This window comes from Crocuta crocuta, unplaced genomic scaffold, assembly GCF_008692635.1.
Source record: "Crocuta crocuta isolate KB4526 unplaced genomic scaffold, BGI_CrCroc_1.0 scaffold233, whole genome shotgun sequence".
NCBI lineage: Eukaryota > Metazoa > Chordata > Mammalia > Carnivora > Hyaenidae > Crocuta > Crocuta crocuta.
The window spans coordinates 6,519,374-6,542,176 of record NW_027529526.1 but is presented as its reverse complement, the minus strand read 5'-3'; the positions used below and the strand labels follow the sequence as shown (position 1 = coordinate 6,542,176).

The window sequence follows — 22,803 nt, the reverse complement described above, 5'->3', positions numbered from 1 at the left end:
TCGCATGTTTTCACTCATGTGGAATTTGGGAAACTTAACAGAAGACCATGGGGGCAGGAAAGGTGAAAAAAATAGTTTCAAATACAAAGGGAGGCAAACCATAAGAAACTCTTAAATACAGAGAACAGACTGAGGGTTGATGCGGGAGGGATGGGGGGAAATGGGTGATGGGCACTGAGGAGGGCACTTGTTGGGACAAGCACTGGGTGTTGTATGTAAGCGATGAATCATGGGAATCTACTCCCGAAGCCAAGAGCACACTGTATACACTGTATATTAGCTAACTGGACAATAAATTATATTTAAAAAAACAGCAAAAACAAAAAGAACCCTGAGTCATTAAAACATAAATACTGAGAAGTTACTTCTTCAGTTGTCTCCATAGTTAAAATGTTAGTAAGTACCAGTTCCATTTGCTCTACTGTACTTAAAGGCTATTAATTTGGCTATTAAACTTACCTGTTTTCAATTAGACCTGACATTTTCCCCAAATCCTCGCAGGTTTGAAATTCCAAACGAATTGGCATACTTGCTTTAAATCTTTTTTTTCAGTTGTAAAATGTATTCATTCTGACCTATAACAAAGGTCCAAAACTGGAAAGCAGGATACAACTACTGACAGCCTTCAGTTTGGTTGGGCCACATTAAATTATTTTTAATTGTTTTTATTAGTTGCCAATATTTTCTAACAATCAAGAGACTACAAGCAAAAACCTATATTTCCTGTGTTCTATTAAGTAGGCTGAAAACTGGGCCCACATTCCTGTATGGCACTAAACAGGTAGACCTCAGAAACTGGACATCCCTCTAAAATGTAGCATAAACTGTCTAGTGCAGTTACTCACTTTCATCTACCTAGTATCTGAAGGCATAGGAGTTTGCTATTCATAAAATACTCCTATGAAAGGTACATATATTTCAGGTCAGTCTCACACTTTACCAAGTCACCTCAATGTAAACACACACACACACACACACACACACAAAGCAGATCTTGCTGGTTTGCAACTTAATAGTTAATAAAAAATTTTCAGCTCAGGTCATGATCTCACGGTTTGTGAGTTCGAGCCCCACATCCAGCTATGTGCTGACAGCTCAGAGCCCAGAGCTTGCTTCAGATTCTGTGTCTCCCTCTCCCTCTGTCCCTTCCCTGCACTCCCTTGCACTTGCTTGTGCTCACTCTCTCTCTCTCAAAAATTAACATTAAAAAAATATTTAAAATAATTTTTCATCAGGTTTTTAAAAAATGTAACAAAAAAATTCAGACTGGTGGAAGGGTGACATAGAAGTAAAAAGCCCATTTGAAAGCTTTTTGGGGGAGTGAGGAAAAAAAAAGGTGAAAGAACTCAAAAACATTGTTGAGTTACTGAAAGAATTCCTGACTGAACACTATGTTAACGCCATGGTTTCTTATCACGCTCCGTGCTTCAGAATCTCCCTTACTTTCTCTTGATGTATAACAATAGCAGATAGGTCATAAACTCTGAGAAATGTTAGGGAAATTTATAGAACACTTTACACCTTCAAAAGTAATTCTCACACTCTTTTTAATGGTCTTAACACCCATCAATCAAATTCTTCCCCAAGTATTTTCTACTGCTTTTCAACTTACATTGAAATGACACCTGCAGTCCTTATTTTCAAGGCTTTGACTTCAGTCCTGGATGGGCTCTCCTGCACAGAAACTTTTTTTGGCCCTTATGTTCCTCATTAGACTTCTTATTCCAATCTCTATGGTCTATTTCATTCAAAATTTATTCCTAATCCCCTCTCTAAAAGGCCCTGATCAAAGCCTGCGGGGGGGGGGGGTGTCTAACTGTTGAAATAAAATCAAAATACTGTGCCGTTTCATTGAGATTGTTAACTTCAATAAAAAGCATGAAAACTCTAAAAGACAAAAAAGTTAAATCATCTTTACATGCTAAGTGCGCAGAGACAAGCAAGTGAGGCTCTATCTTTAGCAAGTGTGGACTAGTGACTTTTTATTATGGACTCTAAATACTGACAAGTACTGTACCAAATCTACGGGACCCAGGGATGGCCACAATGCCCCCACACTAACAAATTACAAATGATGTCTCGTGTCCCAGCACCCCATTAACGAGGAAAAAGGCCGTTGCGGGACTTGCACCTGAAGAAGGGGGAAAAAGGCAGCTTTTCTGTGCAGGTTTTGGGGAAACAAAGCTTTACCATGTGATAGTTATAGCAGAAAAACCACGCAGCACATTTTTGGAGACTCACTCCTCTTCACCCAAAGTGAGACTGCCTGCCACTCAGCCCCCTATTGTGATGCGCCCTCCTAAGGATGTCGCTGCATTAGCCCAGTGGTGACAGAAAAAGGGGCGGGGCACGGGGTTACTCAGCCCTGGGAAGGAAGGATGAGGGTATCGCCTTCATCCCTGGGGAAAGGCCTCGGGACTCCCAACCCAAAAACAGCACCCCCGAAAACCCAAGTCCCATCCTTGCGTCTCCGAACCGGGGGCCAGCTGCCGGAGCCCAGAACCCCACCCACCGTCTCCCAGCAGGGTCGGGGACGCCCGGACCACCGCCACAGCAGCCGTGCGCTCAAGCCAGGATTCGCCCTCCGCCCCCTTCCTCTTTCGCCCAGCCAAGCCCAGCCTCCGGCGCCGCCCCCACCGAGTTCCCCAGCTGAGTCCAGTCACCCTCGAACCTGCAAGTCCCTCTTGAGTGTCCACGGAAGACCCAGGCAAAGGCGGGGGCCAGCGACACCTCCGCTCCCTCCTCAACTGAGTCCCTCCGGTGGTGTCTGTGGCGGCGGCCACTCGGGCGGCTGCGGCCAGCAGAGCCGCCAGGGCAGGTTACAGGCCGGCTCTTAAGCCTCTTCTCGCGAGAGCCCGGAGTCCGAAGAGGCGAGGCCAGCGGTGTTCTCGCGAGAATGGCGGCTCAGCACCGCGGAGTGGGCGGGGCGTAGAGGGTGAAGGCGAAAGAGGGAGCGGCCGACTGCGGTGGGCGTTCTGCCCAGGGGGTCGGCCACAGACTGCCGGGCGCCGGCCGTCAGAGACATCGATCCGGAACCTCGGCGATCCTCACGCCTGAGTGGCCGCGAGGAGAGCTACCCCCTGACGTCTGAATCCCACGTTTTTCCTTCGACTTCCTGTCACCGTTAGATAAAAACGGACAGAGTCTCCAGCCCAGAGTTAGAGAAAGAGCTCTGGGACCCCAAGTCCTCTGGGAAAACGTTTCCCTTAAGTGAGCAAATTCCGAAATGGCCTTAGCGGGCTCAGCTGGCGGGAATTAACCCACCTGAGTTCATGAAAGGCGGTCGTCGGGAGGCCCACCCTCTTTACCCCGGTCTCCGCAGCTGTTTGTTTTTAAAAGCAGGCTTGGCGGGAACCGGGTGCCAGCTGAAACTCCTCCTTCACTTGGGCCGCCTATCCCAGGTCGGGAGGAACCTGGATCCCATGTTGCTCCTGTGGTCAGAAGGTCGCCAGTTACTAAGGGTTTCAGTCATCCAACTTCTCTGAGCCTACCATGTGCCAAACGCTGGACGATCCACTCAGGGTTTGGGGGGAGAAGTGACAAAAAGACACGGCCTCCGCGCTACATGCTCACGGCGTGGGGGCGAGGTCCGCCCGAAAAGGTAAACCCACTGTGCTGTGATAAAAGCCGGGTTGCTCGCAGAGAGCTACGGGAGCAGAGAGGGAGTAACCGGCTCTGCCTGCTCTGTTGAGGAATCCTCCACCGGGGAGTGACATTTGAGCTGAATCTTGAAGGATGAGTAAGAGTTCTCCAGTTTTGAGAAGAGTGGGAGGGGCGTTGCAAGCCGAGAAAGCAAAGAGGAAGAGGATCTGGCTTGAGTAATTTGGTATGAAAACAGATCTTGCGGAAAGAACGTCTTTTGAAAAACTTGTAATCATTGTTTAGTTCGGAAGAGAAAAAGCTCCCAGGCTGGCACGTGTGATAGTGTTTTCCTAACCAATGCTTATGCCAAGGGGATGAGCTGTGCTGCACAGTACAGGATAGTGAATGTCTTCGCCCTCATCCAAGTACACATATATCAGAGACCTAAAGGGAAGCAGGTGATTGTCCTAGTATGCCCAATCGTTACTGCCAACATTCTGTTCAATTGGAAATTCCCAAGACTCTTGGAGGATTTCTTTTTTTTTTTTAATGTTTTATTTATTTCTAGGAGAGAGAGAGAGAGACAGCATGAGCAGGCGAGGGTCAGAGAGAGAGGGAGTCACAGACTGAAACAGGCTCCAGGCTCTGAGCCGGCAGGCAGCACAGAGCCCGACGCGGGGCTCGAACCCACGAACCGCGAGATCATGACCTAAGCGAAAGTCGGACGCTTAACCGACTAAGCCACCCAGGCGCCCCTCTTGGAGGATTTCTAAGAAGAGTGATTTAACAAATGTTGCAGGGCGCCTGGGTGGCTCAGTCGATTAAGCGTCCGACTTCGGCTCAGGTCGTGATCTCACAGTTCGTGGGTTCGAGCCCCGCGTCTGGCTCTGTGCTGACCGCTAGCTCAGAACCTGGAGATTGCTTCGAATTCTTTGTCTCCCTCTCTCTCTGACCCTCCGCTGCTCACGCTGCCTCTCTCTCTCTCTCTCTCAGAAATAAAACATTAAAAAAAATTTTTTAATGTTGCAATACAGGGAATCTCATGGAGAAACTTCAGAAATCCTCCTGCAGCAAAACAACAAAAAAACCTCACCAATCTTGATTTATTATCAAAATGTTCTGCTCTAAGCTAAGATCAAGGGAGGTAATTCTATAGTCCAAGTTAGGTTTAGAGAGGTCTGTCAAACGGGAATCATTTCCCTGTATCAAAATAGAAGCTATAATTTCCTACTGAAAGTCTCTGATAGTCTATAGAGCTTCCACCAATCTTCCTTTACACCTCATTTTTTGCATATTTTAATATATGTATACAGTAGTGTCATTTGGCTCACTCTATCCTCCCTACAAATAAGACCAATACTTAACAGGAAAACCAACAAAAAGTAGTTCTAACCCTGCTCTGGGCCAATCAGGTGCTCTCCTTGGCATAATTCACAAGTTGTAGTCCAAGTTCCAGAAATTCTCCAGGAAACATTGAAGGAATTATGTCAGCAAAGATTTTAGATGAAATATGGAAACTTTGTTCCATACTGGAATCTGGCCAAAACATTTTACCTTGCTTTGAGAGGCCTATAGTCCGTTTTATTCTGTTATTCTAAGGAAGGAAGGAAGGAGGGAAGGAGAAGAAAGGAAGTCTGAAAATCTAACAAAACTATCACCATCATTTGTTTAAAAACAGTTAACCTATCAAATAGTAGTTTGAGGAGCACTGGTAGCATCATATGTCTAGTAGGTAATAACATTGATTCAGATCATCACAAATTGCCTACATCATTACCTAAGTGCTAGCTGACTGAATGAGATAAGATTCAGACCCCTAACGAAAATCTTTCTTCTACAATATCAATCACAATACGCACCAGAAAGATAAATACAAATAAGGCGAAGTTTTATACAGAAGCAATGAACAAATAAATTACTTTGGTTGTAGTATTGCACCTTGTAATATGGTAAGATGGTTTCACAGCAGAGGATAAGGTAGACTTCTAGTTAGCACCTGGGTGGCTCAGTCAGTCAAGCATCTAACTCTTGATTTCAGCTCACCTCATAATCCCATGGTTCGTGAGATTGAGACCCTCATCAGCATGGAGCCTGCTTGAGATTCTCTCTCTCTGGGTCACTCTGCTCTTCCTCCATCTGCTCACTCTCAAAATAAACTTTAAAAAAAAAAAAAAGACTTCTAGTTAAATACTTGCTCAACATATTAGTAAGCCAAAGAAACGGAATCCTATTTAACTTTAAAGCCTGAGATTTCTTGGTGCTATAATGTTTGACCACTGTCACCTAATGGCAAGAACAGGAAAATCACACTGACTCCAAAAGAACTCTACTCAGCAAACATATTTATAGATTAAGAACCTATATAAGAATACTAACGGAAGTACAGGCATTATTAATATATAGGTCCGGATAAGAAAAGATAAGACTCAGTAAGCTGAAAGGGAGAGGCTAAGGCTTGAAGGTCCCTGGTGGGGTAAGGTAAACACATATTTTAAAACAATGCTGGGAGCATCTGACCACTAGCAAACTCCCTCAGGCATAAGGTCCCTCTTTAAGAATGTAACAAACACCACCTACCCGCCTCACGTTTCCCTCAGGAATTTGACAAAAGACCTAACTAAAAATAAGTAGTAGACCATAAAACATATGACCCACAAGGAACAGTATGGCCATACACCACCTTTCATACAATAGAAACAAGCCAATCAAAAACGAATGACTAGGCATTTAGAGTAATCTAGTCAATAAGGGTAAAACCTGAGAAGGGAAAAGGGGGAAGGAAAGGGGCTGATAAAAACCTTATAAAACAGAGTTCCTTGCCTACATTCTGGAACATTCACTTTTGAATGACCCCTCTCCATAAAGAGAGAATTCATACAATGCTTACCTTCTGATCTTATACTCTAATAAACTTTTGCCTGCTGCTCATTTTACTTTGTGTCTACCTCTTCATTCTCCAATGCAGCAAGATCATGAATCCCAGGTATTGAGGTAAAAAAAATCCTCCACCATTTCTACTGACTTAGATGTGTAAGTAACAAATAAAAGGAAAGCAAGCCAGTGGTAAGGAGATAGAGATAATGTGCTGTGAGGAGTCAGATAGGAAAGATTACTTCTAATTGAAAAGATGAAGAAGGTGCAGGAAAGGGGGAGGGTGGATGTTTGATTTGGGACCTTGAAGAATAGAGAGGATCCATGCATGTACAGATAATAGGGAAAAAACAGTTGTTTTTTATTTTTTTTTAACTCTGCGCCCAACATGGGGCTGAACTCAACCCAGAGATTGGGTCACATGCTTTACCAACTGAGCTGGCCAGGTGCCCCAGGAAAGGACATTCTTATGGAGAGATCAATGAAGACATATAAATAGCCAAGCTATGTACCTTTAGGGGCAATAATTACCCATTCAAAAGAATGAATAGGAAGTAATGTGAGAAAAGTAAAATGAAATGGGGACATAATGGCCTGGAATGTTGGGTTAAAGTAGGGTCTGCAAACTTTCTGTAACTTGTTAGCTTGCAATAGGGTAAAATCTCAGAACTTTCACAGCTTTTGACAATTCCTATTAAACTTTGTTTTGTAGAGGTTGACATGGTGATCTAAAAATTTACATAGACATGCAGAAGTCTTAGAATATGAATTAAAAAAAGAACAGGGATGCCTGCGTGGCTCAGTCTATTAAGTGTCCAACATCGGCTCAGGGCATGATCTCACAGTTCATGAGTTTGAGCCCCACATCAGGCTCTGTGCTGACAGAGCGGAGCCTAGAGCCTACTTCTCTCTCGGCCCCTCCCCTGCTCATGCTCTGTATGTCTCCCTTAAAAATGAGTAAACATTAAAAAAAGAGAGGGAGAACAAAGTTTGAGAACTTACACTTCAAGATTTCAAAACTTACTATAATACTACAGGAATCAAGATGGTGTGGTGTTGACACAGAGCTAAGCATACTGCTTAATGGAATAAGTTGTGAGTCCAGAAATAAGTCTTTACATTTATGGTCTGTTGATTTCTAGCAAATGTGCCAAGATAATTCAATGAGTAAATGATAGTCTTTTCAAACAAACAAACAAACCCTTAGATCCTTACCTCACATCATACACAAAAATATTAACCTCAAATAGATCATAGGCCTAAATATAAAAAGTAAAACTATAAATTTGATAGGGGTACCTGGGTGGCTTAGTCAGTAGAGCATCTGACTCTTGATTTCAGCTCAGGTATGATCTCATGGTTCATGAGTTCAAGCCCCACATAGGGTGTAGAGTGGTGTGGAGCCTACTTGGGATTCTCTTCCTTCCCTCTTTCTCTGACCCCCTGTGCTCATGTGCTTTCTCTCTCTCTCAAAGTAAATAAATAAACTTTAAAAAAAAAAAAAGCATAAATTTGATAGAAGAAATCAGAGGAGAAAACCTGCATGGTGTGGGTTAGACAAAGAAGTCATAGACACCAAAAGACAAGTCATTTAAAAAAATGGACAGATTTCATTATTAAATTTAAAATGATAAATGTAATCAGTAAAATTGAAAATCCTTGAACTACAAAAGACAGCATTAAAAGAATGAAAAGACAAACCACAGATTGAAAGGAAATGTTTGAAATCATATGAAGGAGATGTATCCATAGTACATAAAGAACCCTTACAACTTAATAAGACAACCCAGTTAAAAAATAGTAAGACTTGCACAGACATGTCTATAAAGATATACAAACAGTTAATACACACAGGAAAATGTGCTCAGTGTCATTAGTCATTAAGCAAATGTAAATTAAAACTACAATGAGATAAATTACAACCGCACACTCACTCAGATGGCTATAATGAAAACTCAGACAATGACAGTCTATAAAGATAGGGAGAAACCTGACCCATCATACATTGCTGATCTGAGCATAAATTACAACCATTTTGGAAAACATAGTTTTTTAAAGTTATATATAAATTTACCATACTATCCAGCAACTTTACTCCTAGTGATGAAGTATTGGGGTGATGGGGGGGGTTCGTGGGGTCCAGAGCCAATGGCCAGGAGAGAATTCTTGAAGACATCTTTGGTGCAAAAAGGTGATTTTATTAAAATATGAGGACAGGAGCCATGCGTAGGAAAAACTGCACCGTAAATGTGGGGGAGAGGGGGAAGGGAGACCGTTTTATGGAGGGGGGGAAGATAAAGTCAAGAAGAAGTTTCCAAAGAGACTTTCACATGCTAAAAACTTACTGGAGGCCTAGCTATTGTCAAGCTAAGGTTGTTTTTCCCTCTAGCAAGGCATTAACATTAGACAGCAGGGAGTTCCTGGACTTTAGGCTGTTGATGGGATGGCCTTTTTTCTGAGAAACTGGTGGAGACTCATCAGTTTAACCACTTGTTTTTTGTCCTTTCTGTTTTGGGGTAGCCAGGAGTGTCCAAGGAATATCACACACCTCCCACCGGGGGGCAGGGTGCTAGCTTGTGTTTTGCTCTCAGCCTGCCTCATGCTCCCTCATTACTAGGAATCTACCCAAAAGACACAAAAAAAATATGTCCAGAGAAAAACCTATGTGTACTGTTCATAGCAGCATTACCCATAGTAGCCAAAAACTAAAAATAATCAATGGGCAAATAGATAAATGTGGTATATTCATACAATGGAGCACTCTTCAGCAATGAAAAGGAATGACATACTGCTAATGTACTACCACAGAGATAAATCTCAAAACTGGTATGCCAAGTGAAAAGAAGTCAGATGCAAAGAACTACATTAGATGAAATGTCCAGAAAAGCCAAATTTATAAAGGCACGAAGCTGATCCATGGTTGTGGGAGTTCTGAGGGGGAGCAAGGATTGCCTGCAAATGCGCTCAAGGAAATTTACTGAAGTGATGGTAATCTTCTAAAACAGTATGGATGATAGTTGCATAATTCTATAAATACTAAATAACACTGAATTCAATAGGTGAATTTGTGTAAGTTATACTTCAGTAAAACTATAAAAAGTGGAAAAAAGACTTTAATTCTATAAATTGGATATCTGAGTCAATTCTTTGGATGCAGTTTTTTTTTTTTTTTCCAGTAACCACGCTGTTTTACTTTGCTTTAAAAAAGATTTCTGGGGGCACCTGAATGGCTCAGATGGTTAAGCATCCGACTCTTGATTTTGGCTCAGGTAATAATTTCACAGTTTTGTAAATTCAAGCCCCACACTGGACTCTGTGATGACAATGCAGAGCCTGCTTGAGATTCTCTCTTTCTCCCTCTTTCTCTGCTCCTCCCCAGCTGTGCACACTTTCTCTCTCTCAAAAATAAATAAGTAAAAAAAAAAAAAAAGAAAAACAAAAACCAAGATTTCTGAAACTCATACAACTTAATGGCAAAAAATATATAACCCGATTTAAAAATGGGCAAAGGACTTGAACAGACATTTCTAAAAGGGGACCTACCTTAGCATATACAGCCCCCAGGTGTAGGAAAAGGTGCTCAACATCATTAATCATCAGGGAAGTGAAAATCAAAACCACAGTGAGCTATTGCTTCACACCAGTTATAAAGGCTATTATCAAAAGACAAAACATAATAAGTGCTGGTTAGGATGTGGAGAAAAGTAAACCCTTGTACACTTTTGGTGGGAATGTGAATTGGTATAGCCTTTATGGAAAACAGTATGAAGGTTGTCAAAAAATTAAAAATAGAACCACCATATGATTGAGTAATCCCCACTTCTGGGTATATATTCAAAACAACTGAGTCAGGATCTTGAAGAGATATCTGCACTCCCATGTTTAGTGCAGCTTTTTCACAATAGTCAAGATATGGAGTCAACCTAAATATCCATTGACAAATAAATAAAGAAAATATTATATATTACATATACATATACACAATAGAATATTATGCGGCCCTTGAAAAGAAAGAAATCCTGCCATTGTGACAATATGGATATATATATCCATATAAGGAAATGGATATGGATATATATCCATATAAGGAATTCCATATTATGGAATTGTGGCAGAGATATCTAGCTTTTCACCCAAAACCTGTGCTTTCCTAGTATCAAACGGTCACTGCGAAGTATCTACTTAGGCAGAAACTACATTTTCCAACTGCTTCATTCCACCCCACTTTACAATATTAGGTGTAGTTATGTGGCTATATTATAGACAATGGATGTGAAGGGATGATGTAACCTCTCCAGGCCTGGCTGGTAAAAACTTCTCGCATGGCATTCCTACCCTTTTTACTTCTGTCTAATTGAAGACAATCCTCGTGTTCACCATAGTAGAAGATGAGTCTCTAGTCACCCTGTTGAACAGTTAACCTGCCTAGTAATATTAGTATTATTCCAGTAATGTTATATGAATAAGAAATAGACTTCCATTTAATTTGTGTGGTTATACATTTGGGATCTATCTGTGACAGCAGTTTGTCCACTCTAATTCAGAAGCAAGTACCTTTAAATGACATGCTGACTAGCAAAAACCTTAAAATACGGAGCAGGGGTTTAGCCATATTGGAGGGGGAGAAAATAGATATCACAGGTTGGGAAGACAGAATGCAACAGCATGCACTTGAAAAACATATTAGACTATCCATCTGAATCAAAGGATTGATCGGTTTTCTGTAAAGAAAAGTAAGGGAATAATGATGAGTATAAAAGTAAGAAGATGAGGATGAAGTGGGAGGTGACTAAGGAAGGGTTTATAAGGAATTTCCAGGGTATTAGCAATAATCTGAGTAATGAGTAATGGGTGTTTACTTTCTTTTTTTTCTTAAAAATCTACATATATGCTTCTGAATGTACAATAACTTTTACTATTTTATTTTTTTAGTTTTTTAATGTTTATTTTTGAGAGAGAGAAAGAGAGAGAGACAGAGAGTGAATAGAGGAGAGGCAGAGAAAGAGGGAGACACAGAATCCAAAGCAGGCTCCAGGCTCTGAGCTGTCAGCACAGAGCCTGACGTGTGTCTCGAACTCACAGACCACAACATCATGACCTGAGCTGAAGTTGGATGTTTAATTGACTGAGCCACCCAGGTGCCCCAACTTTTACTTTTTTAAAAAGTGAAAACACATCAATACCAAGTAGTTTTTTTCCCAGGCATGCAAAAGTATTTAATTTATCACATTAATGTGAAAAATTACATATTTTTGGAGACACAGTATTTTATAAAGTTTAATGCCCTTTTATAATTTCAGAAGAACTCTCAGAAAACTAGCTATAAAGGGGAATGTCATCAGTTTGTAAAAGACCATTCTCTTGTTGAGAAATTACATACTCTCATTAAGGTCAAGAATACAATAAGGAGGCCCAATATCATAAAATGGTATTAGAGGGGCTGGATAATACAGTAAGAAATGAAAAAGAAAAACACCACATGTAATCAGATGAAGAAAATAAATAAAAGTGTTATTTGAAATTATATGATCATCTACCATTAGAAAGGTAAATGTAATCAAGAGACAAACGATTAGAGTTAATAAGACAGTTCAGGAGGGTTGTTGGGTATAAGAGAAAATTATAAAAAGGAATAATGTTCCTTTATCCCAAAATAACCAACTAGAAAATGTGATAAAAAACATAGGTATTTTTCACAATAGTTATAAAACTATGTGGCACTGGGGTGACTCAACTAGTTAAGCATTCAACTCTTGGCTTCGCTCAAGTCATGATCTCATGGTGTGAGCCCTTCTTCAGGCTCCTCGCTGCCAGTACGGACCCTGCTTCTGATTCTGTGCCTCCCTCTCTCTCTGACCCTCCCCTGCTCAAGCTCTCTCTCTCTCTCTCTCAAAATAAACAAACATTTAAAAAATTGTTGTCACTAATAAAACTATATAGTATTTAGCAACTGACAAAGGATACAAAAATTTTTCCAGAGAAAACGTCCAGACTCTATTAAAAGTCATAAGGAAAAAAAAAAAGTCATAAGAGGCTCAGTTGGCTAAGTGTCTGACTTCGGCTCAGGTTATGATCTCATGCTTCGTGAGTTCGAGCCCTGAGTTGGGCTCTGTGCTGACAGCATGAAGCATGGAGCCTGCTTCAGATTCTCTCTCTCTCAACCTCTCTCTGTCTCTGTCCCTCTCCAGCTTGTGCAAAAATAAATAAACATTAAAAATAATTTTAAATCATAAAAGAAAATCAGAATAAATGAAGAGCCTTACTATATAATGATAGCATGATATAATAAAGATAACAATTCTTCCTAAAATTAACACATTATTTTAGTATGATCCAAATCAAAATTGGAGCTGTATTTTTTTTAAGTTTGTTTATTTATTTATTTTTTTGAGAGAGAGAGCAAGAGCACGAGAGAAGAGAGAGAGAATCCCAAGCAGGCTTTGCACTGTCAGCTCAGAGGCCCATGCAGGGCTTGAACTCGTGAACCTTGAGATCATGACCTAAGATAAAATCAAGAGCCAGATGCTTCACCAACTGAGTCACCCAAGACACTCTGAGGAGTTATATTAATTTTTAAAATTTATTTATTTATTTTGAGAGAGAAAGGCAGAGAGAGAATCTCAGGCAGGCTCTGCACTGTCAGCACAGAGCCCTATGTAGGCTTGATCTCACAAACTGCAAGATCATGACCTGAGCTTAAATCAAGAGTCAGAAGCTTAATGGCCACCCAGGCACACCTGGAACTGTGTTTTTTTAGGAACAAACTCAACAAGCTTATAAAATTTGTATGCTAGAATAAAGGTCCATAAAAAAGGATGAGGGTGTGTATACTCTAAATTGCAGGAACAAACACATCAATAGAATAGAATAAACAGAGTTCAGAAATAAACCTGTGTTAATGACATCAGCAAGATGGTTGAATAGAAAGTCCTCAGCCCTCATCCCTTCACAGAAACACTGATTTAACCATGATATCCAGAGCAAAATGTCTTTATGAGAAGTCTGGCATCCAGTTAAGAAGTTGCAATACCCCAGAGAAGCACAAAACTCAAAACAGCCCCATTGAAATGGTGGCCATAGCAGAAAAACTTAGACAAGAACCATCACGTCCCATCTGCCAAAACTATTTCCACAATGTCTATTTGACAGTCTGCAGGCAGCACTTCTGCTCCATCTGCTTCAGGCATTTGGAGAGGGAGAATCAGGACAGCCTTTTCACTTGTCCCTGGAGTCTTGACATCTCTTGGATCCAGAGAAACCAGATCAACATGGCCCTGGGCAAACTGGTGGCTGAAATCAAAGTGATGATGTGTATGATGAGCATGTGCTGCTGAATGCTGAGATTCTATGTGAATATGATTCTGGATGCAGCCACAGCCAATGACTTCCTCACATTCTCTTAATGACCTGCAGAGCATGGATATGGGTAGACCCGGATGAGACCACCAGGAAATGCCAAAATATTCATCTCTGTTACTTTGTCCTGGGATCCTCCTACTTCACCTCCAGCTGCCACTGCTGGGAGGTGGAATTTGATGAAACACTGCAATGGGCTGTGGGTGTCTACAGGTCATCTGCATATCATGATCTTTCCTGGTATCCTCAGATCTGGGGTTCTGGGTCGTGAGCCTCAAGCAGGGACATGAAGCCACTACTAGCAAAGATACTGAGACTGTTGTCCACGTGAATACAAATTTGCAGAGGTGGGGATTTCCCTGCTTGTAACCTAAAAGCCATTTCATTTTTCAATGTCATCTATGGTTTCCATGCATGCACCTCCATAAATATATCTACCTCAGAACCTGTCCATCCACTCTTCTGTCCTGGGATCCTAAGAGAGGGTGAGAACATACGACCCATGAAGATCTGTGCCAAGGAGCTACAGATTTTGCAATTTGGCCATAGTCTTCTCAAGGAGATGTGATCTCTGTCCAAAAAGAAGAGCAGATAGAGTGAAACTGATAGATTATACATTCCTGACCTCTTCCGATAGTACCAGGAGTTGATATGTTTGTTTTTGCTGAAAAGGAAGCTTTAGGATAAGAATTGCAAAAATAAATCACTGATTTTAAAACCTGACTATTCTAAATACTGGGTTTTGCTTGGGATGAAGTTGAACTAGGCGAAACAGACCCACTGTTTAGGGGCAGATTGTTTCTTCTCCAGCATGTCCTGGGTCCACTTCCATGAACTGCTGCTTCCAAATGGAACCAAGGACTTATTTCTATTGAGTTCCATATAGACTAAGTTGAATACTTACAGGCCCAATCCCTGAAGATTTGGAAAGGAAGGTTTAGTGTATGGGCCACATGGGGAGGAGAATGAGGGGGTAAAGACATTCAGAAAAACACATTATCCAAGGATTCGGTTAAGCAGTGAGAGAAAGTCAGGAAAGAGTGATTTGTGAGACCCCATCTGAAACTGACCTTTCAGGGACTGAAAGTTGATTCAAAAAGCGCAGTAAAGCAATTTTTCACTACCCAAAAATAATAAGTAAGTAAGTAAATAAATAAACAAATGTATGTTTCCATGGGAACTTAAGATAGATTTTTAAAATTATCTATAAAGCTATGGGGAAACAATTGCTTAATAGATGGTATTTATTTGTTTGTTTTTACAAAGAGAGAGAGAGCATGAGTGAAGGAGAGGGGCAGAGGCAGAGAGAGAAAGAATCCTACAACCCTGGGATAATGACGTGAGTCAAAATCAAGAATTGGATGCTCAACTGACTGAGCCACGCAGACACGCTGATAGATGGTGTTTTAGAACACTAACTGTCCACATAAAAAAATAACAAAGTTCCAACATAACATTTTGTCATACACAAAATTAGACTCCAAAACAATAAATACTTAAAAGTGAAAGGTAAAAGTCTAAAGCAGTTAAAAGAGATAATTTGTGACCTAGGGCTGGAGAAAGACTTTTTCAACAAATCTCTCCAAACACAGGGATGCCTAGGTGGTTCAGTCAGTTAAGCACCTGACTCTTGATTTGGGCTCAGGTCATGATCTCACAGTCATGAGACTGAGCCCCGCATTGGGTTCCACACTCAGCATGGAAGCACACTTGGGATTGTCTCTCCCTCTTCCTCTGCCCTTCCCCCATCTAAAAAACATAAACATAAAAATAAAACAAATAAGGCATTTATATTAGAATATTCAAAGAACTCAGAATTAACAGGGCCGGAAAATCAATTAAAAATTGGCAAAGGATATTTTAAAAAAACACAACAGTTCACAGACAGGGAAGCCCAAGTGGCCAGATTGTAGAGAGAAGTTCAATCTCACTAGTATTCAGAGATAGGCAAATTACAACAATGGACTACCACTTAATATCAATGTGACACAACTTTTTATAAATACATATACTTCCAATTATAGGTGGGTATAGACAGAAATGCCTAGTTCTGATGGTGGGAATAGAAATCTTATAAGTGATTCACAGTCTTGCGAAGCTTGTTTATGTATCAGGATTCCACCCCTGGGTAAATATCCAGGGAAATTCTCACACAGTTCCATCAGGAGACATATTTAAGAATACTCGTTGAGGCTTGATACTATATCACCTTTTAGTGCTTACTTATATTAGATGGTAAACTGGAAATCTAAAAACTGCATTCTCCAGACACCTCTGCTGCTAAGATTCTAGAAGAGATTTAGGTTCAGCCAATCATATGCACTCCTGGGAGACTGGGCAGGCATAAGTAAGGTGATTCTGCCACTTCTCCCTTTCTGCTGGCAAGCACTGTTGTGGAGGGGTTTGATTTTGTTGTGCTAGTGTTACCAGATTCTAGCAACAGGGCACACTAGATGCTAAGAAGCAAACGGCTTGCCGTCTTTTTTCCTGCAGTTGGTCATAGCAGGTACCATTTGCTTCTGGAACAACGATAGGAAGCAGTCGTCTCCTGATCAGGACAGTCTCAGGATAATAATAGTCAGCTGCTGATATGAGAAGAGAAAACAACTCCCTTGGTGACTTTATGAGTTTTTCCTCCAAGTTTAGCATAGAGTCTGTTTTCATCAGCATTCTCAATGATTTTGTAATGAATCCCTTTCTATAAACTAACTGAAGTAGATTCTCTTCTCTGCACTTAAATCAAAGGCTGAGTGATTCCACCAAGATGCGGGACATTTGTTAATATTCTTCTATGTTTTGGAAAATTTACTTGCCATTTCAGTCCCATCTCAATTGTTCCTGCATCAAGAAGATCTGTTCCCTTCTCTGTGTATCATTGTGTTTTGCATTTCACCTGTGATATTGCAATTACTTGCTTACATCTCTGTCTTCCTCTTTAGAACACAAACTCTTTGAGGCCAGGATGAGATCTTAGTCCTCAGGGACATAGACATATTTTTTAAAATGTTTTCTTTTCAATTTTATTTATTTGTTTATTTATTTATTTATTTTTAATATTTTCTCTATTTCAGAGAGAGAGACAGAGAGAGAGAGAGACAGACAGACAGACAGCATGAGCAGACGAGGGTCAGAGAGAAAGGAGATATAGAATCTGAAGCAGGCTTCAGGCTCTGAGCTAGCTGTCAGTGCAGAGCCCGATGTGGGCTCAAACCCACGAACTGTGAGATCATGACCTGAGCTGGTCACTACACTGACTAAGCCACCCAGGCGCCCCTATTTATTTATTTATTTTTATTAGTAATCTCTATACCCAGCATCAGGCTTCAACTCTCAATCCCAAGATCAAGAGTTGTGTGCTCTACTGACTGAGTCAGCCAGGCACCCCCACAAGGCACATTTTAAGTGCACATGTAGACACCGTATTGGAAAGCACAGAATATAGAACATTTCCATCATTCCAGAAAGTTCTGTTGGACAACATTGATCTAAGTAGAAGAGGGTCTGTATTTTACACTTCTGGAATGTCTTGTATTTTTCTTTCATAGTGTTTATCAAAATTAATAATCAATTAATACCTGTCTTTCCTACTAAATTATAAGCCACATTAAGAAAGAAATTGTGTCCATTTTGCATACCAGTTTATGCCCAGTGTCTAATCTAGTACATGACAAATAAAGGATACTAAATTGATATTTGTTAAATGACAAATGGACTAAATCATGTCCTGACGAATACAAAAATTCAGTTCCTTAAAATTTGGGGTCCAGACTAGAAATACAATCAGTGGGTTTGTGTATAGACAAATGCTTTCTCAAGTTTCAGACCACTTTTTTTGCCTTTCCTTGCAAAGCATTTAATTTCCTGCAATGAAGAGAGCAATAGTATGCAGCTAGTGAGGATTCGGGGATCTAGTACTTTGGTAATATTAAAAGGATGATGTCCAAAATATGGGAATGCGAGACACATAATTAAAAAAAAACATTTTGCATTAGTCTTCCTACTCATGATCAATTTAAACATTTTGGCATTTGTCATAACCCCAGAAAGCATTCTTAGTTTTTTTAAATGTTTATTTATTTATTTTGAAAGAGAGAGATACAAAGCATGAACAGAGGAGAGACAGAGAGACACATACAGAATCCAAAGCAGGTTCCAGGCTCTGAGCTGTCAGCACAGAGCCCAGCGCGGAGCTCAAACCCACGAACTGTGAAATCATGACCTGAACCGAAGTCAGACCATTAACTGACTGAGCCACTCAGGCGCCCTGAAAGCGTTCTTGTAACAAATGAGAAATACTTCACTTAATTCATTTAAAATTATGATCATTAAATTTTTATTGTGCATGGCAAGATGGGAGAGAGGTTAAGAAGTGCAATTTTATTCTTTTATAAATTCTGCAGTAACATACTTTAAAAAGAATAAACAATAGAAATGGAATAATTAAAAGAACTCTTAAATGAATAGCAGTAGAATCAAAATAATCAAAGTTTCAGCTATCATGGTTAGCAATAGATTAGATGCAATTGGCATTGGCAATCTTCAGAGCTTGAGAATGTCAGCAGCATGTAATTTTGTTGCCTTCTCCTGTGCATAGCAGTGCTCTGATATATCTGTCTTCACTGGGATTTAGCTTTAATTAATACATCCACGTCAGCTTTGTCTGCTTCTCCAAGACTTTTTTGATGGTTCTCAACCAGGACATTGTCTTCCTTTTTTCGGGGCCTCTGGGAACCACCATCTCTGTGAGCTATCGAAGCTCCGAGGGCAACAAAGTTGTGTACATCCTGCAGTTTCCTCCGCAGCCATTCCACCCTCTCCATGGAGCTCAGATGTTTGCCCAGGTTATGCATAAACTGTATTTCACTCACAGACCTCTTTCTGGAGGGAAGAAAGGGGGAGGACCCCTCCATTAGTTTCCCGCTTCCCAATCACAAAGCCAACATTAAAAATCCAACTCCCATGTCCTCACCATGCAGAGCAGCTTACAATACTTACTTAACAGGTTTCCCATCCGATTTTGCGAGAAAACAAATTGCAAACATGACAACCATTACTTTAACCATGTCTTTCGCAGACATCATCTTCACTAAAAGGAAAAGAAAAATGGAAGCATTTAAAAATATTTTTAACGTGCCAAACTGTACAATTAAATTAATAGTCGTTACCTTTACAGCCACACAAGTGTTCCAAGTGTTACAGCAATTGAATTGGTTTTTCTGAAAGACTTTTAGAATCAGCCTCTTTTATTTTACAGATACATCAGTATATATTACATTTACACAAAAATTGACTTAGAAGTTAGACAGCTTAGTTTTCCTTTCTTAAGTATCCTTTTGGGAGTTTTGTGCAAGTTTTCATATGTGAATTTAAGCCACGAGAGAACTCAAAAGGCTTGGTTTTTAGAATTTCCTCCCACATTTTATGTTGGTTATGATTAAATGCTTATAATTTGCTTGAAAATGGCTAATTCTCTTAATTAGGTAAATTGCTAACACTGCTTATTTACTTAGCAAATTTCTTTACTCATAAGTCAACTTCATTTCAGGCACTACAATAATAGCCATAAATAGCAAACGAATAGGCTCTGATTTAGAGATTTTTAACGAATTAATGCACACTTCTATCATTAAAAAGAATGTGCCAAAGTATTTTAAAATCATCTAATCATTAATTAATTGTTTATGGAGTTAGAGCCTCAGCTACATATGGAATGCTTGTCTATCTTATTTGGCTTATTTTATTAATCTTGTTTGAGTATAGATTTTAGCCCTTTCCTTCTTTTGCCCATAAAGCTTTTCATCTCAAAATAGAACAGTCTTACCTTAATCTGCACTTCAATAATTGCAAAGCCTATTATTACAGAGGTGCTTTTTCTTAAGGCTTAATGTTCTCCATTTTAACATATACAGAATGGCTGTGTACTCATATTTTTAAAGGGAAATAGCATTGTTTAGAAGTAGCATAAGAACATTATAATCCACATTTATTTTCACTCTGCAATATAAAACTACTGATGGGGCAACAAATGAATATTCTTCAATGTTAGTTTATGGTAGAAACAAGCACTGTAGATAGAGGATTGGGATCTGGTCCTGGCTTTGTCACATCCACCTGCTGACTTACAACATCTCTTCTTGGCTTCCTTGTTTTTTTATTATTATTATTTTTAAGTTTATTTGTTTGTTTTGAGAGAGAGAGAGAGAGAGGAGGAGGAGGAGGGACCGAGAGAAGAAGGGAGAGAGAGAATCCCAAGCAAGCTCTGCACTGTCAGCGCAGTGCCCAACACAGGGCTTTATCTCACAAACTGTGAGATCGTGACTTAAGCAGAAATCAAGAGTCAAATGCCTAATGGACTGAGCCACCCAGGTGCCCCGGCTTCCTTATTCTTAGTAGAGAAAAGAGCTTCTTACAAGAATGCCATGAAAAAGCTAAAGAAAGACAGTTGTAAAGCACCCTTAAAATTCACATACAGTTTTCAGAATAGCAAATTTGAAAAGGCTTTATGTAAAGGGAATAAATATCCAGGAGTAAAACTGAGTTTCTCCAACTGTAATACAGATTGAGCTCTCTACGAGTCATAAAACAAACAATCTAGATAAAGATATTCTGCAGGAAAAATGAATTTTAACACAACTGAATAAATTTGTATTGGCTATTTAAATCAGAATTACTCATTCCTCACTAGGCTGTGCGATTTCAAAATTTCCGTAAGATACCATTACAGCATATCATGCCAAATTTTAATTATTTTCTGTGTAATTTCAGATGAGTTTAGAAAAACAAGGCACCTCAAAAGACTTTAATCACAAAAATTTATGATTCAAGAGCATTTTAGCCACATACATTTCTTTTTTGTTAAATATAATTCAGGGGCACCTGGGTGGCTCAGTTGGTTAAGTGTCCAACTTCGGCTCAGGTCATGATCTCAAGGTTCGTAGGTTCGAGCCCCGCATTGGGCTCTGTTCTGACAGCTGGCTCAGAGCCTGGAGCCTGCTTCGGATTTTGTATCTCCCTCTCTCTCTCTGATCCTCCCCTGCTCTCTCTATCTCTCTCTGTCTCTCAGAAATAAATAAAACATTAAAAAAATAATTCAAATTCTCCCTTAATAATTTATCTTGAACAAGCAGCATGATATTTGCAGAAAATAGTACATATCACATAATTGCTTCATGGTAACAAAAAAAGCTCAAATGAAATTTAAAAGAAAAAACAAATATTACTCACCACACAAGGTCGTGACAAGATCTTTGAGGTGTCTTGGCAGCTTTCTCCAAGTTGAGTGAACTGGTGAGAGCTGATGAATTGGACTATCGGATAGACCCTCAAATGTGGCTTTTATATATAGGTCTTCCACTCACCAAAAGAAGCTTTTTATCATCACAGATGACGTCAGTCCTCATTCTTTGGATAGTAAGGATAGGTTCAAAGCCACATACACACACACCCATGGGGCGGTGCCCCTCCCTCTTAATCTAAATAATTGAATATTAAAAGGACAACGATGTGGGAGAGGGAAAAGTGTTTATGCAAAGATTTCTAACAAATATTGAAGTGTAAATTGTGACTGGATTAATGAATTTATAAGAAAGACTGATTTCAAAGATTTATGGTAAAGTTATGATTTGAAAATAAAATCTGAAAATCAGGGTATTTGTTATAACCACCTATTGGTATAATTATTGGGAGGGTTGTAAAGAATCACATTATGTTATTCTTACTTTGTGATCCATTTTCAACCAATTCATATTATTCCTGGTCATCTTTCAAAAAAAAAAAATAGACATACTGCTTTTCTTAAGGAAATGTTAAAAATATTTTGAGAAAATGCTCTTTGTAATTAAAGCTTCAAGTATGAAGCTATTTTTAAAATTCATTTAACTTAAATTTCACTTATGCATTTTAATTTGCACAGACAACATTTATAAGCACTAACTATATGCCAGAATTTATACATATTATACCCTTGAGTTTTCGCAGCACTCCCTTAAAGTAAATACTGTTATTAGCCCAGCTTTCACATGACGAAACTGGTTTTGGAAAGTGGAAAAAATGGAATTCAACAAAGGCCTTCATGACTCTGGAGCCATTTTGATTCTTACTACCTCAGTTTCACCCTAGAAATGAAGCCCTATTTTGCATTCCAGTCTTTAATGTCCCTAGCCTTTTGCAGCCTCTTTGCCCAGGGTTTGGGTCTTGATTCTCAGGTTCCCCTGTTGATGATTAAGGGCCTACTCCAAAATCTAATAGAGGCATAGTACTGCCACCTGTCTGATGTCAAATATTGCTACAGCGTCGTCTCCCGCTATCAGTTCAAAACCCCTTGAATGCCCTGGGTGTATTCAGGGCACATTTAGGCAGCTTACCTCCCACCTAAAGTCCCAGAACTGGATTAGTTTTCGTAGCTCTGATCCTATCCAGGCTTCATATCCCCTTTCCTGTTAACCATTGCCAAGGTTCAACTCTACCTCAAGGGCAAGCCAGTCCAAGTTTGGACAGTACCTATACAGAGTTTAGAATGAGATACATTTGTCAGTCCTGCTCTGGAAAATTCTCTTCACTGGGCAAATCTTACCTGGTGTGTATGTCTAGACTCCATTTTGGAAGTACTGAAGACAAAATGCAACATGGCTGGAAGATTGAACCGGGTTGCTGAAAATGTTGGAAAACATGACAAATGTGAAGCAGTTGAAAGAAGTTGGAAAAGTCTGGAAAAGACGTGGGGGTGACTATATAGATGTTTTTAATTTTTTATGGGGCTATCACACAGAAGAAGAAATATTTTCTGTGGTTTAAGGAAGGAAGGACTGAGTGTAATGGTTAAAGATTACAAGAAGGCACATTTGAGCTCAACTTGGATATTTTAATTATTAAAATAAGGACTCAAATACCTTCTTAAGTAATGAGTTCCCCCATCACTGCAAAAGTTCAAGTAGAAGCTACATGAGGATTTTCCAAGGAGATTATAGAGATTCATATGTAGTGGATGGTTGAACC

General features: G+C 39.9%; 3 protein-coding genes across 7 annotated transcripts in view; 1 reads left to right on the top strand and 2 right to left on the bottom strand.

The window, feature by feature from the left end:
- The window catches only part of BTBD10 (BTB domain containing 10), a 75,644-nt gene extending 72,803 nt beyond the window's left edge, over positions 1-2,841 (bottom strand). The window contains exons 1-2 of one of the 4 annotated variants that reach the window (XM_077761173.1): positions 2,672-2,761; positions 1,613-1,674 (exon numbers count right to left, since the gene is read on the bottom strand). Coding sequence is in view for 1 of the 4 variants with exons in the window: in XM_077761175.1 (XP_077617301.1) it covers positions 1,613-1,674; positions 2,191-2,193 (65 nt within the window). In the remaining 3 variants the exon portion in view is untranslated. Of the gene's footprint in view, positions 1-1,612; positions 1,675-2,190; positions 2,238-2,671 lie in introns of those variants that run through there. The other 3 variants (XM_077761175.1, XM_077761176.1, XM_077761174.1) reach the window with 3 other exon arrangements.
- On the top strand, positions 2,329-5,737 carry LOC144229169 (uncharacterized). 2 transcript variants are annotated; one of them, XM_077761179.1, is made up of 2 exons: positions 2,329-3,601; positions 5,621-5,737. In XM_077761179.1, the coding sequence occupies exon 1, from the start codon at positions 2,379-2,381 to the stop codon at positions 2,835-2,837; it is 459 nt and encodes a 152-aa protein (XP_077617305.1). In that variant the 5' UTR covers positions 2,329-2,378; the 3' UTR covers positions 2,838-3,601; positions 5,621-5,737. The 2 variants fall into 2 exon arrangements, with proteins under 2 accessions (XP_077617305.1, XP_077617304.1); XM_077761178.1 differs by having other exon boundaries at positions 2,329-3,826.
- A 12,377-nt stretch (positions 5,738-18,114) lies between these two features.
- On the bottom strand, positions 18,115-21,104 carry PTH (parathyroid hormone). The gene is made up of 3 exons (XM_077761067.1): positions 21,034-21,104; positions 18,805-18,895; positions 18,115-18,687 (listed from the first exon to the last, which is right to left on the bottom strand). The coding sequence occupies exons 2-3, from the start codon at positions 18,888-18,890 to the stop codon at positions 18,426-18,428; spliced, it is 348 nt and encodes a 115-aa protein (XP_077617193.1). The 5' UTR covers positions 18,891-18,895; positions 21,034-21,104; the 3' UTR covers positions 18,115-18,425.
- Positions 21,105-22,803: the final 1,699 nt, after the last annotated feature.

What these genes read in the sequence shown, in the direction of transcription:
- LOC144229169 (XM_077761179.1), top strand. Translation starts at nt 2,379, where the DNA reads ATGAGGGTATCGCCTTCATCCCTGGGGAAAGGCCTCGGGACTCCCAAC.
- PTH (XM_077761067.1), bottom strand. Translation starts at nt 18,890, where the DNA reads ATGATGTCTGCGAAAGACATGGTTAAAGTAATGGTTGTCATGTTTGCA. An exon ending in TCGGATGGGAAACCTGTTAA is followed by an intron (nt 18,688 to 18,804) that starts GTAAGTATTGTA and finishes TCTTCCCTCCAG; the next exon opens with AAAGAGGTCTGTGAGTGAAA.